The 18,264-nt window shown below is 47.0% G+C and overlaps 1 protein-coding gene across 1 annotated transcript; it reads left to right on the top strand.

Annotated features, from left to right (window-relative positions):
* Window positions 1–6,442: 6,442 nt before the first annotated feature.
* Window positions 6,443–18,139, top strand: TSGA10IP (testis specific 10 interacting protein). Its single transcript, XM_079103315.1, is given in 7 exon segments — window positions 6,443–7,989; window positions 8,153–8,291; window positions 13,778–13,948; window positions 16,698–16,797; window positions 17,009–17,133; window positions 17,621–17,708; window positions 17,710–18,139. Coding segments are annotated over 7 exon segments (1,452 nt in total). The 5' UTR covers window positions 6,443–7,205; the 3' UTR covers window positions 17,755–18,139.
* Window positions 18,140–18,264: the final 125 nt, after the last annotated feature.

Here is an 18,264-nt window from a genome sequence, read left to right as displayed (position 1 = left end):
AACAAAGTTATGTAAATATGCAGTCCAGAAAAGCTTGTAAGATGTTTTATTAATTGAATATTAAATTTGGCTTTGAGCTTCCTGGCACCCAAAGCAAAAAGAGAGCTATAATAACTTTTCTTTCTTTCTTTTTTCCTTTCTTTCTTCCTTTTTTTTTTTTTTTTCCAGAGCAAAGCAGACAGAATATACAGGTTCCTCCGTGGAAATTAAATTGTTCCTAGACTTTAGTGTCAAAGGCAAAGTTTCAGATGGGGCTATGGGAGGAGGTACTGAGTGATGTGTATACTGAGACCAACCCTAGCCACAACCCACCAGCCAGTCTGGAAGGAGTCTCCCACAGTGAAGTCTAGGCCTAAAGAACCAGTAAGGTTGCTAAATTCAGTCGTTAATTCTCAGTTGCCTTGCCTTGACCTCTCATAGCTCTTGTCAGACAGGGTCACGCCCCTCCTGTTTGCAGTCTCTTCACTGGGCTGAGAGCCCTTACTCAAACTGGCTGCTCTTTTCTGTTCCCCATGGCCACATCTCCCTGACCTCTCCTGACCTCTAAACAGTGTCAGGCCCAGCCTCCATCACCTGACCCCTGCTCTCCTTTCCCTTCCTTACATCCATCACCCAAGCCCTCCAGTCTGTCCTGGGAAAGTTCCTGGGACCTCCAGTTTAATTTCTCCTCGTCTCTGATACCAATCCAATAATGACACAGTTTTGAGAAAAATAAAAAGATGGTTTATTGCTTTGCTAGCAAAGGGGAAATATGGGGGACTCCTGTCTCAAAAGCTGTGATTCTACCCGTCAGCGGGAACAGGGGATTTTTAAGAGGTGATTCGGAGAAAATGAGATGAGGGAGGAGAGATCAGGAAGAAGTTTAGGGAAAAGAAGATCAGGGAGAAAAAAATCAGGGAGAAGTTTAGGGAAAAGGTTGGGAAAAAGAAAAACACATGTAAGTTTCAAAGCGACAAGAGATATAGTCAAAGCATCAAGTGAACCCCTGTTATATTGGCAGTCAGAGGGCACAAGGCCATGACTGTGTCCTGCTTCCTTATAGTTCTGTGATACAGGAAGTCAACTTTCTGTTTAACGAATTTCTCTTAAAATACCTGGTTTTGTGCAATAGCCAAATCTCTGAACTTCATTTAGGATGAAATATTCTCTACCTCCTTGGCCATTGCAGCCCCTGAGGATGAATAAGGGAAATCAGATCTGCCCAGTCCCTGCCCCGGCTCCCCTCCCTGCCACAACCTGGAGAGTCCCCTTCTATTGTTGTGGGGGATCCTGGGGAGGTAGGAAGGAAAGTGGTGATGAAGTGTTTATTTGGTTGGCACTGGTGGAATGTGGTGTCTCTCTCCGGGTGGCTGTGTTTAAAGCTGGTTTCTGCCCTGTGGATGCTTTTAGGGGTTCCTAGAGCTCCTTCATAGATCCCCCCCCCCCCCCCCCCCACACACACTGCAACTTCTGAGAAACATCAGGGCCAGGGCCTCTGTTTCAACTCTAATTTTCTTCTGAGGTCAGGCACACCCAGACCCACTCTACTGGGCCCCCCAGCAAGACAACCAAACTCTGTGGACAGGACCCCTTTTTACATTATTACTGGTCAATTCCCACTGGGCTGCCGTGTAACTGCAGCGTCCCCCACCCCCCACAGCTTTCAGGCCCTTTGTACCAGATCCAGGATGGGAAGGCAGCTCCCCTGTTTCCAGCTCCAGCCCTCAGGACAGAGCAACACAGTTGCCCTAGTCAATCTCATTACCAACTTCCTCCTTCAAAATTCATCCTTGATCTCTTTATATTCTTGAGATAGATAAGAGTTTCAAGTAACAGAATGAGCTGGGCCTGGCAGTGCAGACTGGCAATCCCAGCTGTTTGTGTTTCTAAGGAAGGAGGAGTTAAAATTTGAGGTCATCCTCAGCAATTCAGCAAGATACTGTCTCAGAATAAAAAACAAAATAAAGGGTTACGGGGGCTGGGGATATAGCTCAGTTGGTAGAGTGCTTGCCTAGCATGCACAAGGCCCTGGGTTCAATCCCCAGCACCACCTAAATAAATAAATAAATAAATGGTTGGAGATGTCATAGGGCACCAGTGGGTTTAATCCCTAGTGCCAACAAAAAAGAAGAAGAAGAAGAGAAAAGGGGGGTACTGGGGGTGTACTTTAGAAAGTTTATAGGCCCTGGGTTCAATCCCCGGTACCACAAAATAAAATTAAAGCCCAACTTTGAGACCAGCCTCATCAATGTAGTAAGACCCTGTCTCACAATAAAAAGGCCTGGGAATGTGGCTCAATGGTTGAGTGGTCCTGGGTTCAATCCTCAGTACAAAAAAAAAAAATTATTTTAAAGAATGGAAAAATGGATTCTGTGCTAGTTTTCCATGTCAACTTTACTGGATTAAGGATATGTAAAGTGAAGAGATCTTTTTTTTTTTTTTTTTTTTTTTTTTCCCAGTTCTGGGAATTGAAGCCAGGGATACTTTACCACTGAGCTACATCCCCAAACCTTTTTTTAAAATTTATTTTGAGACAAGATCTCAGCAAGTTGCTAAGGGCCTTGCTGAGTAGCTGAGTCTGGCCTCAAATTTGTAATCCTCTTGCCCCAAATTCCTAAATTGCTGGGATTACAGGCCTGTGTCATTGTGCCTGGTTTAGGTTCTGTGGCCTTTGGATTTACACCAGTGGTCCCCAGGTTCTCAGGCTTTTGGCCTTGGACTGAGTTGTGCCACCAGCTTACCTGCTTCTGAGACGTTCAACTTGCTCCAGCCATACTGCCTGTGTCCAGCCAGCAGATGGAGGTTCTGTCGTGGAACTTCTGGTTCTGGATTGGTTCTGTCTCTCCTTCATACAGGTCCTTCCTGTTTTCTTTAAAATGCTGCATTTTGGCCCCTGGCAGCTCATCTTGGAATTTCCGTTCATTCTACCTGGAGGTGGCAGTGGCAGTTTCCAATCTCTTGCTCTCCAACAAACCCAGAGCCTGGCCCTGTGGGTGGTGCATGCCTGTAATCCCAGTGGCTCCTGAGGCTGAGGCAGGAGGATCTCAAGTTCAAAGTCAGCTTCCACAACTCAGCGAGGCCCTAAGCAACTCAGCAAGACCCTGACTCTAAATAAAATATAAAAAAAGGGCTGGGCTGGCAGTGGGGGCGGGGGGGCTGTGGCTCAGTGGTAGAGCCTAGCATGCATGAGGCACTGGATCCAATTCTCACATAGAAATAAATGAATAAAATAAAGGTCCATCCCCAATAAATTGAATATAATATTGAAAAAAAAATAAAGGTCCATCAACAACTAAAAAAGTTTTTTAAAAAGAGGGCTGGGGATGTGGCCCAGTGGTTAAGCACCCCTGGGTTCAATCCTGAGTAGCCCCCGCCAAAAAAAAAAAAAAAAAAAAAAAAAAAAAAAAAAAAAAAACCCAGGATCCTCCCCAAAGCCTCCAGGCCCTCATAACCTGATCCTTGAGCCCCCAGAGAGGTTTAAAATACCAAAACACCAAAGAATATTACAAATAACTGTATATTAGTAAATATAAAAGCTTAAGGAAAGTGAATATGTTTCTAGAAAAATGTAAATTGCCCAAATTGGCACAATACAAAAAAACTTCAATATATCCTTCACCAGGAAAGAAAATGTATCTAAGACTCCAGTGTGCAAGAGCCCCAACAGACACTCTTAGAGGGACTTCCGCCAGAAGTACACGGAACAGATGACCTTTATCTTATACCAGTTGTTCCAAAAGCCAGGGAATGAGAGAAGGCTGCCCAATTCCTCATTTGACTCCTGAACCAGAAAAGAAAAGGAAAACAGAGCTTCAGGTTGTAGACATGAATGTTAAACTATAAGCTAATAGAATAAAATATAGGAGATTGCCCCACCTAGGGGTGGAAAAAGGACTTGTCAAGACTCTACAAGATGGGATATAGTTCAGTGGCACAGCAATTGCCTAGCCAGCACTGTCAAAAAAAAAGTTAAGGAAAACCGCACCAATACAAAGCCTATCCAAAAAATTTATGAATCTGACTCGATTGAGATTAAGAATTTCTGTTCCACAAAGACCCTCAAAGACAATGTGGACAAATGATTATGATCCAGGGAATAAAGAACTGCAAGTCAGTAAGTAAAAGACTAGAAATAAAATAGAAGAGTTGGGGGTGTGTCTCAGGCAGAGCATGTGTTTAGCATGCAACCCAGGCCCTGGATTCGCTCCCCAGCACTGCAGAAAACAAGCAAAAAACTGACAATAGAGAAATGGGCAGTGGATATGAACCCCAACTCACAGAAAGCTTGGCCCCCCAAATTAATGAAGATGTGGTCAGAGAAGTAATCAGAGCACTTCACCCAACATTACAGCAAGAGCCAAGCACATGTATATGCCTGTAATCCCAGTGACTTGGGAGGCTGAAGCAGGAGTATCGAAAATTCAAGGCCAGCCTCAGCAACTTAGTGAGGCCCTAAGCAACTCAGCAAGACACTGTCTCAAAATAAAAGAACAAAAAGTACTGGGGATGCAACTCAGTGGTAAAGCACCCCTGGGTTCAGTTTCAATGCCTACTACCAATGTGTTAATATATATAAAACATATAAGATATATGTGTGTGTGTGTGTCTATATACACACACACACACACACACACACACACATGGCAAGATACCATTTTATAATCACAGGGTTGGTAAAAATCCACAAGGTGAATTATGCTAACATTTGCAAGACAAATGTAGGCAGACAGAAAGCCATGATCACTTGGGCAGGGTATACAAAATGGTATAGCCTTTCTCTGGAGCAATCTGAAATTTGTTGTGTGTTCATGCCAAGTCCTCACATTCTTGGTCCCTGATAAATAAGCCAGGGAATTTCTCTTGCCGGTGTCCAGAGAGGCGTGTGTACAAGGTCCTTTTCGCACAGAGTCCTTTGTGGAAACAGGAGTTGGGAGCAATCTTTGGCATTTCCCACCAGGAGAATGGACTAAGTGACATGTCACAGAGGAAAGCCAGAGAACTCTGCAATAGTCCGAACCAACACAGGCAGATGATTGAAAACACAGAGTAAGGAACAAAAATGAGATCTGTACCATTTATACAAACTAAGAACACGTTATACCATGTATATAAGCTAAAAACATGAACATATAAAAACGACTAATCATCTGTAACTGGGATGGGAATGGGGATCAAAGATGAAGAAGTAAAATACAAACCAAAACAAGAGGGTGGCCTTGCAACCCCGGATGCTTGTCGTGCCATATGAGACAAGGAAGAAAATGAACTCTGTTCTCTGCTCCTGAGGACGAAAAGAAAAGGCGACTGCAAAGGACATGAACAGGCTACTGGTAGAGAAAGCACAAGTGGCCCGTCAAGAAGAAAAGTACACGAGTCTTACAAATAATGCAGGGAATGCAAGTTACAATAAGAATATTTTTCAAGTATGTGTCAGATTAGCAAATATTTTGAAAGATTATAATACAAAAATTGAGGCCCTTTGCTGACTGATGGAAATCTTACATTGATTAAAAATTGGGGCAGTAATTGGGCACTGTGAAAACGTAAATTGCTTAGAGGTGCTTATCTTGCAGAAATACCCATGTGTACAAAGACACATTTGCAAGGACATGCACAGCTGCCCTGCCTGTAGGAAGGAAGTAAGTGGGAGCTGTGCCCACGTGTGCCAAGAGGAGATGGGTCAAGTACATTACGCTACTTATGGTATGAAACTCCAAGACGACGGTGAAGACGGGCGGCTCTGTGTACTGACATGGCAGGGACTGCTTGTCCCACACCTTCAACCAGGACGTTCTGCCACCTCAACAGCGACAGTTAGTAACAGTCGTCATAATAACCCACTTTTACCTAGTGTGTCGCCTTTGTGATTTCATTTAGTCCTTGAAACACACGTATGAGCTGGGCTCATGGCCCAGTTTTGTAGGGTGGAGAAGTGGTCACAGGTCTGATGGTTCCCTGGACCCTGCTGAACTCCCGCACGCCCTAGGAAGTAGGCCTCACATACATACTGACCCCACCTGGCTGTGCTTTTTGACAAAGCCTTTGAAACTGACCGAGAACTGGTTGCCATAGAGATGGCTTGGCGGACAGTTCCAGGGCTGGCAGGTGGGAGTGGGGGATGGAGCCCAACATGCTAAACACCCATCAGCAGTTGGTCAGGGCCAACTCGGAGAGATTCACACAGGACCTGGGGCCTAAGGCTCCAGAGACAGCCACAGGGCTACTGGAGCTTCTGTCAGGCTTCTCCCAGGCAGAGCAGGTGAGGGAAGCAGGCCCAGTGGGGAGACTTCCGGTGCCCACAGGCAGGCCTGGGCTGGGTGAGGCTCTTGAGAAGCCAGGAACCTGCAGCTGAGGTCTGGGTGACCTCAGGTAGGCCTGGGTGAGAGTATGGGGATCACTGCAGGGGGAGCAGGGTTTTGGGAAAGAAAATTAATTCCTTCCATTTTGGCTGTAGGAGGTCCAAGGCCCTGTGGAACATTCAGGAGAACTGTTCTTCATTTTTTTTAAAAGTGTTTATTTATTTTTTCTTGGTTAATTGGTCCTCCTTTAAAATTTTTTATTTTTAAATTTTTAAAATTTTAACTGACATAATAATTGTACATATTTATGGGGCACAATGACTGAATACATGTAGACATCCTGTAATCAGCATTTCTGTCTCCTTAAACGTTTATCATCTCTTTGTTGAGAATCTTCGACTCCTTGGCAGCAGATTATGACAAATCTGGACTCTGGAAATAGACTCCACGCGTGCAGGTCCTGGTTCCACAACTTAACAAAAGCTGTGTGACCTCAGCTCTTGGACCTCTCTGACTTTCTCTGATCTGTTTTCCCATATGCATGATGTGGTGATAGCCCTTGGGAAGGCTGAATGTGCTGTTGCCGCCCAGTACCGAGCACAGGGGCCTTGCTCACTTGGGCTGTAATTTTATTATGAAGAATGGGGGTTAGTCAGGGTTAGAGGTAATGAGGCCAGCCAGCGTTCACAGAGGAGGCCCTTGGGGAGGAGCAGAGTGATCCAAGAGGCTGCTCAGAGTTGGCCCCTCTCCTGTCCCTGCCCAGGGGAACCTGGGGAGCGATGACAATGTGCCCAGGCAGGGCCGGCCACAGAGGTCTCAGAGCGCAGGGCAGAGGGCAAAGAAGGACTGCGGACCCCATGGGCGGAACAAGAAAGGACAAGCCTCCGCTGAGGCTGAGGAGTAAGAGTTGGGGATGGGGTGGGAGGGATGCTGGGGGCCAGGAGGATCCTCATCCTGACCCCTGCCCTCTCCCTCTTCAGTCTCTTCCCCGCTCCTCCCCGGAAACCTTCCTTCCCCTTCCAGTGGGCCTGGGAGAACTTCATCATGGATGGCCAGGCTCTGCCTCACACAAGCTCTCCCGAGGACCCTGGCCACCAGGTCCTGCCCTCGCCCCCAGCAGTCCCCCAGCACAAGTCCAGGCGCAAGTCCATGGTCAGCCTCCCAGAATCCCTTGATTTCTGCCAGAAGGTGGAGATGCAAAATCTGGAGAGGAGACAGCAGCTGGGGGCCTGGGGTGGCATCCTCCTCCCTCCTGGCAAAGGAGAGAGCCAAGGGCTGGAGCTGCCTGGCAAGTGTGGCCTCTGTCTGCCTGGGAAGAGCTCAGGATCGGAATCAGAATCTGAGGAGGCTGCAGAGCTGGAAGGCCTGGGTGCTGAGGAGGCTGCGAGGGGTCTGGGCCCTGGGGAACTGCTCCAGATCCCCAGGAGGGGCTCGATCTGGGAGGAGGAGCGGTTCTCAGAGGCGGCCGAGGAGGCCGAGCAGTGGGGTTACAGCGCCACCCACAGGAGGAAGGGCAGTTCTCGGAAAAAGGGTCAGAATTCTGGAGAGGAGGCTTCTGAAGAAGGGGGGCTGCGGCGCCAGGGCCAGGGGAGCAGCTCCAGCTTCAACAACTTCAGAGGGTCACAAAGGGGAGTGTCCCGGGCCAAGGAGCTGGAGGGGCCCTGGGACCTAGAGAAGCTGCACAGGCGCTTACAGCAAGAATTGAATTGTGGTGAGTGCACCTGCCAGACCTGGGGAGAAGGGGCAGGAGGAGCCTGGAGCCCGGGGCCTGGGCCAGGAGTTCAGGCAGGGCTGGGCTGTGTTGTGGGGAAGGTGGGGGACCGGCCGGCAGGCCGGGAGACAGGGTTTCCCTGACATGGTTTTACTGCCAATAGGCCCCCAAAAGCAGTCCTGGAAGTCTTTCCGGACTGCCTCCAACCGGAGTGGGAAAGCCCATGTCCTGGGAGACAATGGAACTTTCCTGTTTGCCAGCTTCCCTAATCGCACCTTCCACAAACGACAGGAGGCCACCAGGTAAGGGGGAGAGCCAGCAGGTGGGAACCAAGGGCAAGGAATGGAGAAGGGGCCCGATCTCCAAAAGGCAGTCCCTGCCTACTCACGCACTCCTCATCCACCAAGGATCAGCCTTTCTGCTCTATTGATCATCTGGTGATACATCACCCATCTACCCACTCGTCCGTTTGTTTTTTTTTTTTAATTTAATCTTTTTAAAAAATTTTACACACTGCATTTTGATTCATTGTACACAAGTAGAGTACAACTTTTCATTTCTATGGTTGTGCACAATGTACATTCACACCATTCATGTAATCATATGTATACATAGGGTAATACTGTCTTGTCTCAGTCTACTATCTTTCCTTCCCCCACCCCCTCCCACCCCATTTTTCTCTACACCATCCAAAGTTCCTTCATTCTCCTCTTCCCATCCCCTGCCAGCCTCCCTGATTATGTATCATCATCCACTTACAGAGAAACATTTGGACTTTGGTTTTTGGGGCTTGGCCTGTTTCACTTAGCATGGTATTTTCCAACTCCATTCATTTACCTGCAAATGCCACAATTTTATTCTTCTTTATGACTGAGTAATATTCCATTGTGTATATATACCACAGTTTCTTTATCCATTCGTCAATTGAAGGGCATCTTGGTTGGTTCCACAATCTAGCTATTGTGAATTGAGCTGCTATGAACATTGGTGTGGCTGCATCACTGTAGTATGCTGATTTTAAGTCCTTTGGGTATAAACAGAAGTGGGATAGCTGGGTCAAATGGTGGATCCATTCCAAGCTTTCTGAGGAATCTCCATATAGCTTTCCAGAGTGGCTGTACCAATTTGCAACTACACCAGCAATGTATGAGTGTGTCTTTTCCCCCACATCCACGCCAACACTTATTATTGTTTGTGTTCTTGATAATAGCCATTCTAATTTGAGTTAAGTGGAAATCTTAGGGTGGTTTTAATTTGCATTTCTCTAATTACTAGGGTTGATGAGCACTTTTTCATATATTTGTTGATCATCTGTTCTTCTTCTATGGAGTGTCTACTCAGTTCCTTAGCACATTTATAGATTGGGTTCTTTGAATTTTTGGTGTAAAATTTTTTATTTTCTTTATGAACTTTGGAGATGAGTGCTCTGTCTGAAGTGTGTGTGGAAAGATTTTCTCCCACTCTGTAGGCTCTCTTTTCACATTATTGATTGTATCCTATGCTGAGAAAAAAACTTTTTGGTTTGAATCTATCCCATTTATTGATTCTTGCTTTTATTTCTTGCGCTATGGGTGTCTTGTTAAGGAAGTCTGGTCCTAAGCCAATGTGATGGAGATGTGGGCCTACTTTTTCTTCTATTTTCATTCAGTTTTTTCTCTTTTTTAGGTGGTGCCAGGGATTGAATCCAGGGCCTTGTGCATTCTAGGCTCTGCCACTGAGCCACATGTCAGCCCCCATCCATCTTCTTTTTTTTTTTAGGGGGGCGGGTGCCAGGGATTGAACTCAGGGGCGCTCATCCACTGAGTATTTTATTTAGAGACAGGGTCTCACTGAGTTGTTTAGCACCTCACTACTGCTGAGGCTGGCCTTGAACTCACAATCCTCCCACCTCCTGATTATATCCTCTGATGGCATCCATCCCCACTGTTCATCCACCTGTCTGTGTCTGTCCACTTTGTCAACTGTCTATTGACACAAGCCACTTCCCACTCATTTCCCGTCTTTTCTTGCATCCATTCATTAACTGATTAGCTAAGTGATTAATGTAACAGATATTGAGTGTCTACTCACGAATCCTCAGGATATATAGAAAGACTTGGCGCAGCCGGGCCCCTGCAATCCCAGCAGCCCGGGAGGCAGAGGCAGGAGGAGGATCGTGAGTTCAAAGCCATCCTCTGAAACTTATTGAGGCCCTAAGCAACTCAGTGAGACCCCGTCTTCAAATAAAATACAAAATAGGGCTGAGGATGTGGCTTAGTGGTCGAGTGCCCCTGAGTTCAATCCCTGGTACCGTAAAAAAAAATTAAAAAAGAAAAAAGACTTGCCCCTGAGAAGCTCAAGGTCTAGGAAAGGAGACAGATGGGTGTTTATGTCAGTTCAGGCAGACAGTTCTACACTTGGGGTTGAACAAGAGGCCATGGAAACAGAGGGGAGAGACTGGAGGCTGACAGGAGGCTGTTGGCAATGACTACGTGAAAGATGGTTACCTGAACCAGGTAAGCAGGTGAATGGAGAGAAGGGAATCCACTTGAGAGATATTTAGAGACTGGCTTAATGGGTAACTGGCTAGAAGTGGCATCAGAAGGCAGGGAAAATTCATTCAGCATTTTTATTAAAACACCTCTCAGTCCTTTTTAAAAAATGTACTCAGCTGACAATTTAAAATCATATCTATGTCTTTGAATTAGGTCTACACTGTGATATGACTAAGTCAAGCTGATTAAACTATGCATTATCTTACTATTTTCCAAACACTTAAAATTTACAGGTTCCACCATGTTATTCCAAATAAAATTTCCTATTCCAAATAAAAATTTCCTCCCTTTTAAAGCTGTATAATATTCCATTATGTGTATATACCACCTTCTGCTGATGGCTATAATGCATACTTCTTCTTCTTTATTTTGTACAGTGAATTGAACCCAGGTGTGCTTAACCACTGAGGCACATTCCCAGCCCTTTTTTGTATTTTTTTTTTTTTTGGGGGGGTGGTGCTGGGGATCGAACCTGGGGCCTTGTGCTTGCAAGGCAAGCACTCTATCGACTGAGCTATCTCTCCAGCCCTGTATTTTATTTTGAGACAGGGTCTTACTAAGTTGCTTAGGGCCTCACTAAATTGCTGAGACTGACCTTGAACTTGCAATCCTCCTTCTTCAGCCTCATGAGCTGCTTGGATTATGGGCAAGTGCCACCACACCAGGTTATTTCCTTTTGATATGTACCCAGAAATGGAATTGCTGAAACATGTGGAAATTCTTTTCTCAATGTATCTGAGGAATTCATATAGTGTTTTCCATAACATTTATACTAATTTATATTTCTGCCAACAGTATGCAAGGTTTCCCTTTTTTCTGCACCCTTACCATCCTTATTATCTTTCATCTTTATGATAAAAGCCATTTTAACATGTGTGAAGTGATATATAATTGTGGTTTTAATTTGCATTTACCTGATAGTGATGTTGAACATTTTTTCTTTCTTTCTTCCTTTTGGGCGAGGAGGGTACTGGGAATTGAACTTAGGGACGCTCAATCACTGAGCTACATCACCAATCCTTTTCAATTTTTTATTTGGAGATAGGTTTTCACTAAGTTTCTGAGGCTGACCTTGAACTTGCAATCCTCCTGCCTCAGCCTCCTGAGTTGCACTGCTTCTCCTGCCTGAAAATTTTTTCATATACGTGTTGTTTATTTGTTTGTAATCTTTTTCTTTTTTTTCTTTTGTACTGGGGATTGAACTCAGGGGCACTCCACCACTGAGCCACATCCCCAGCCCTATTTTGTATTTTATTTGGGGACAGGGTATCACTCAGTTGCTTAGTACCTTGCTGTTGCTGAGGCTGGCTTTGAACTTGCGCTCCTCCTGTCTCAGCCTCTCAAGCCACTGGGATTACAGGTGTGGCCACCACACCCAGCTCAACACATGAGCTTTCTGAGAGACATTCCAGATCCAAAGCATAACATAGGGTTTGCCAATGTTTTCTCCCATTCTGTAGGTTGTCTCTTTACTCCTGATTGTTTCCTTGGTTGTGCAGAATATTTTAGCTTGATGCAATCTCAAGTGTCTACTTTTGGTTTTATTGCCTGTCCTTGAGAGGTCCTTTCCAAAATATCATTGCCCAGACCAATATGATGTTTGTTTTCTTCTCATAGTTTTACAGTGTCAGGTCTTATGCTTCAGTGTTTGATCCTTTTGAATTGACTTATGTATGTGGTGTGAGATAAAGTGGTCTAATTTAATTCTTCTGCATGTGGATATTTGGTTTTCCCAACACCATTTATTGAAAAGATTGTCCTTCTCTCGTTGTGTGTTCTTGGCATCTTTATCAAAAGTCAATTGACCATAAATGCATGAACTTATTTCTAGGCTCTGTATTCTGTTCTATTAATCTATATGTCTATATGTCTGTTTTATTCCATGCTGTTTTTTTTTTTTTTTTTTTTTTGGTGGTGGTGCTGGGACTATGAACCCAGGGCCTTGTGCATGCTAGGCAAACACTCTACCAACTGAGCTATATCCCCAGCCCTACTCTATGCTGTTTAAATTACTATTGCTTTGTAATATATTTTGAAATCAGGTAGTAGGATGCCTTTATTTTTTTTGGTTTTATTTTTTATTTTTATTTTTTTCCCCTTACAATTGTGTTGCCTCTCTGTCTTTTGTGATTCCATATGAATTTTTATTTTTGAATTGTTTCTCTCTCTTTTTAACTAGGAATTGAGCCCAGGGGTGCCCTACCATTGAGCTACATTGCCAGTTCTTTTCCTTTTATTTTTAAATTTTGACAGAAGGTCTCACTAAGTTGCCCAGCATGGCCTTGAACTTGCTATCCTCCTTCTTCAGTCTTCTGAGTACTTGGGATTACAGGCACAAGCCAATAAGCCACTGTGCCTGGCAGAATTGTTTTGTTTTTCTTTCTGTGATGAACATCATTGCAATTTTTTTGTGGGCGGGTACTAGGAATTGAACCCTGTGTGCTTCACCACTGAGCCACGTCCCCAGTCCTTTTTACTTTTTTATTTTGAGACAGGGTCTTGCTAAGTTGTTTAGGGACTCACTAAACAACTGGCAGGCCTTGAACTTGCAATCCTCCTGCCTGAGCCTCCAGGTGGCTGGGATTTCAGGCATGTGCTACTGCACTAAGCATGTCATTGGAATTTTTATAGAGACTGCATTAAATCTGATTGCGTTGGGTAGTGTGGACATTTTAGCATTTGAAAAAGATCTGATTGATAGGAAGGAACTGGCCATGAGCTCTGGGGAAGAATATTCCAGCTCTGTCCAGCGGCTATTTATTATACAAGCATCCACACCTTTTATCCGTCTTTCTACCCATTGATCCTTTCAACATTTCATTCCTTTCCCATCCATTCATCCTTCTGTCTTTTGCCCATCTAACCAAATGTGTCTCAGACCTTATCTGGCAAATCCTATGGAATAAGGGGTCAGAGAGAGAGAGAGTGACATTGTCCCTTGCCTGTGAGGGAAGGTGAGCAATGTGGGAAGTCCCCACGCTGTGTGTGAGTGGCTAGGGAGGTCTGGGCACAGATCAGAGTTGGGGCTTACTGCTGGGGTGTAAGGAAAGGCCTAAGCTGGGCCGGTGGCCAAATGACCAGATGCATCCTCCCTGAGGTCTGACATTCATGACAAACCTGTTTCCCGGGACCTTGGCTCTCTGCGCCCCAAAGTCCTTCCGTCTGGCCCTCAAGCCTGGTATGCTTCCTGGCTTGCCCTCAGGTTCCTGGTGCCTGTACGTCTTCCCTCTTCCCTCTTTCCTATCCCCACACAGAAGCCTGCTGCAGAGCTGGGAGCGGCAGGAGCAGGAGCAGCAGCAGCAGGCTGAGCTGCGCAGGACTCGGGAACAGCGGGTCCAGCAGCAGGTCGCCCGTTGCCTAGCAGCCTACGCACCCCGAGGGGGCCGGGGACCTAGTGCCACCCAGCGCAAGGTGGAGGAACTGAGGTAGGAGCCAGAGAAGTTGTGCTGGGTGTCAGGTTGCAGGACCCCAGGGCAGCTGGCCAGGCCACTCAGCAGCATTTTACAGATGACTTTTTTTGGGGGGTCGTGGTGTTGGGGATCAACCCGGGGCCTCATGCTGACTCTACCACTGAGTTCCATCCCCATCCCTGCATTTTACAAATGAAGATAGTGAAGTGGTGGGAGGAGGTGGGGGGTCTTGGTCCAAGGTCAACTAGTGAATAAAAATAACAACCTTCATCTGTTCAAAGCTAAAGGTTAAAATGTTTTGCATGCATTTATTACACTTCCCAATCTTGTTCTTCTGATTTCCAGTGCCAGATATGCTTATTATAGAAATTTGAATATCACAAAAATAATTAATGTAGAACTTGGTCCTACTCCTAGAGACAACTGCTGTGCATAGTCAGGTGCACTTTTATACTCTTCATATGTTTTGACCATTTTTCTAAAAAGCAAGCTCATGAGTCAGGCCCATGAAGTAGGGAGTATCACTACCCACGTGGTTCTACAGACGAGGAAACGGAAACCCAGAGAGTTTAAATGATTTGCCACTCTTGAGTGAGCAGCAGAGCTGGGCTTTCGACCTTGGCAGTCATTCACCCACCCCGCTATGCTGCCCTGTGCCCAATCTTTAGGGTAGGGCACCAGATGGTCCCCCAAGAGCCCATCTCATGAAAGAGACGGTGAACAGTCTGACCCATGCCACTGACCAGAGCGCCTGCGGGCTGCAGCTGGTGTCAGGGCGGCCCTTTTACCCCTCCTCTCTTGCCCATGGTGAGTGGGGTGCTGGGGAGAGGGAACAGTGTTCTTGCACTGCAGCAGGGTCACTAAGGACTCACCTACCCTCTGAGTCTTAGTCTTGTCACCACAGCCTTAGAGATGAGGAAATGGGCTGTGAGAAGTCAAGTGTTTTAGGGGTCCTTGGCCAAAGATTGCCAGGCCTCCTTAATCATTTGGTGTTTGGTGCTGTGGGAAGTGTGAGATTCAGCTCCAAACAGCACACGCCTTTTTTTCTCACTTGAGAGTTGAAGGCATAGGCAGATCTTTCCCTGGCTGTCTCCCAGCCTTACAGCCTTGGAAATTTGCTATATGAGTCAAACTGGGGACTCTACCCTCCCCAACAGAACAGGCACAGAAGAGGTGGCCTTCTGGCAGGGAGCTATGTCTTCCTGTCATTCCAAGATAACAGACAGAGGGCTGGGCTGTAGCTTAGTAGTAGAACGTTTGCCTAGCATGTGTAAGGCCCTGGGCTTGATCCCCAGCAGCACAAAAACAAGCAAAGACAAAAAAAAACAAGTTAACAGACAGGCCTGACATCCACTGGCACCGCGTCCTTTTCTCTTGGGGCTCCAAGACATGGGCTTCCTGTCATTTCTACCAAAAATAGCATAACATATCTGGGGAAAAGCTGGAAGCTGTGGAGCAAGCCTGTTGTTCCCAGATTACTTGGGCCCAGGAGTTTGAGAGCAGCCTGGGCAATATGGTGAGACCCTGTTTTAATACAACAATGACAACAAAATTTGCATTTTAAAAAGCAAGGACTGGGGTTGTGGCTCAATGGTAGTGTGCTCGCCTAAGCATGCATGAGGTCCTGGGTTCAGTGGTAGTGTGCTCAGCTAGCATGCATGAGGTCCTGGGTTCGATCCTCAGCACCACATAAAATAAAGGTATTGTGTCCACCGACAATTAAAAAACAAAGTATTTTAAAAAAAGGATACAGCAAGAAAAATGCACACCACATCATGGAAAAGAGAGATACTTAATGCCAGCTTGTGACATTCCCCACCACCTCGGAACTGCTATAATTCCCTCTTGAGTGGGGAAGACTCATTTTGCAGGAACTTGTGTTCCTGGCCATGTTTTTCCCAAATCCACATCTTTTCCTCCATGAGGGAAGGTTCCTTCCTGGCACCTGGCCCAGCAAGGCAGCCATGGGGCCAGAACACTTGCCAGAGAGCCCAGCTTGTGACAAGTCTCGTCTACTTCCCCCTCCTGTCCTGTCCTATTCAGGGACTGCCCCCACATCCCGTGGGTTGTCTAAGGTGCTTTCCTGAAGGACACAGGGTTCCATGCGGGGTGTGACCAGAAGGCCCCTTCTACCAGGATGCTCTTCATGACAAGCAGTGACATTTGGCTAGTTGAGCAAATTGCTGACAAGTGCAAACCGGGCTTTTGTACATGGCAATGGCTATGCCAGTGGGGCCCCGATGATTCAGGGGTTTCATTTACAACACATTTCTCTGGTTTCTGGACCACTTCCTGAGCTGTCTGCTTATAAGGAACACCGCAATCACTGGCAAGCCTGGAAGACAACGCAGAGCCCAGGAGGGGGACTCCTCAGTCACATGGCCAGCAATCACAGCATACTCCCATGTGAGAACAGAGGGAGAGGCTGTACAAGCAGGAGCTGGGAAGCCAGTGCTGGCCCCTTTCCCTTGCGGGAGGCAGGGACAAGGAGCAAGCCCTGGCTGCAGAGCCTAGTCTAGGGCTCAGGGCTCGGTCCCTCACTTCCCTGCTGCCTAGCCCTGGATAAGTCCTTGACCTTCCTGAGCCATCCAGTAAAATAGAGCAAGTAACTCCCACTGCGGCAGACCTGGGAAGGAGTCCAGGGCCAGGATATGAATAAAGGTCGAGCAGGGAACTTTATAAAGTCCTCAGTGTGGGCAAGCAGGCTGTGGACAGGGGATGGATTGTGTCCATGATTCAATCCTGAGCCCTATCTCCCCCACAGGCGCCAAGAGCGACAGCGCTTTGCTGAGTACCAGGCAGAGCTACAGGGGATCCAACACAGGGTGCAGGCCCGGCCCTTCCTGTTCCAGCAGGCCATGCAGGTGAGGGCCAGCACCTGTCAAAGCAGACAGGTACCAGTGAGATGGAGCCAGCTGAGTGGGTGGGTAAACCAGGTGGAAGTGGGGCACTCAGGTGGGATCTCTGGGCTGCTACCCTGCCCCCGGAAACCCTGAGACTCCCCAGTTACTAAAGCTCTACAGTGGCCTCTGCAGCCCTGATGCAGAGAAGGAACCCCCACCTCTCTCTTCTCAGACCAACGCCAGGCTCACTGTGGCCCGGCGCTTCTCCCAGGTGCTTTCAGCACTAGGAGTGGACGAGGAGGAGCTGGTGGCTGAGACACATAAAAAGGACACAATGCGAACCTCCAGCAAACCCAGGTGAGGCCACCTGGATAGTCAAGGACTGGATCTGCAGAACTACTTGGGACAAGAAACCAAGAACAGCCTTTGGGCTCTGCAGAATCTCTTCATGTCACTTGGGAAGGCGGGCCAGGGTTATTGTTCCCATTTCCCAATAGAGGACAGAGGGGCAGGGCCTTGCTTAAGGACCCAGGAGTGAATAAGCAGCCAGTCCAGTCTGGGACTACAGCTTTCTGAGCAGCTGCACATCAAACCCCCTGAGGGGCTGGTGCCACATAGGTCATCCTGTGCATACTGTCCCTTACACCTTAGAATAACCTGGTACGGAGCAGGGATTATGAGGCCCACTTTGCAATAAAGAAAATTAGACTCAAGAAGGGGAAGATACTTGCCCAGGGTCACTCAGCAAGCTAGCACAGGTGCTGGTTTTGAACCCACAGGGTTGGTTTCCCTGGGCACGGGATGGAGGCTGTGGAGCCCACTGGCCTCCATCTGTGTCTTTAAGGAGCCACAGGTCAATGGGGGTGAGAATGGAGCCCTCTTCTCAGAGCCCCCCAAAGACAGAACCCACCGGCAGCCATCCTGACAGGCACTCTTCCCCCAGCATGGACAGAGTACTGTCCCCAAGATGAAAATTAAAGGTTTTATGGTAAATACAGTGTGGGATTTCTGGAGGAGCTGGGGAGTGAGACTGTGGGTTGGGAATAGGTGGCAAGTGGGTGGGGCAGCAGGCTTAGCTGTCCCCACATTCCCCCAGGAGCTCTGGCTGTTTTTGCTGCACCCACCCTACACAATCAGCCCTGCCTATGCTTCTGAGTGGTACATCTCAAAAAGCAAGAGCTGAGACTTCTCCATCCTGTCAAATTCAAGTGTGAAAAGAAGCTAGGCGCAGTGGCACATGCCTGTGATCCCAGCTGCTAGGGAGGCTGAGGCAGGAGGCTCTTGAGTTCATAAGCCAGCCTCAGGAACTCAGTGAGACCCTGTCTCTAAATAAAATATAAATACTAAAAAGGGCTGGGGATGTGGTGGTGTGGTTAAGGGCCCATGGCTCAATCCCCAAAACAAAAAAAAAAAAAAAAAAAAAAAATTGGGGGGGAAGGGTGTGAAAAGTTTAAAAGAAAAGGTTCCTGTTTTTGAGTACCCACAGTG

This window comes from Sciurus vulgaris, assembly GCF_902686455.1.
Source record: "Sciurus vulgaris genome assembly, chromosome: 11".
NCBI lineage: Eukaryota > Metazoa > Chordata > Mammalia > Rodentia > Sciuridae > Sciurus > Sciurus vulgaris.
This window is presented reverse-complemented; position numbering and strand designations above follow the sequence as displayed.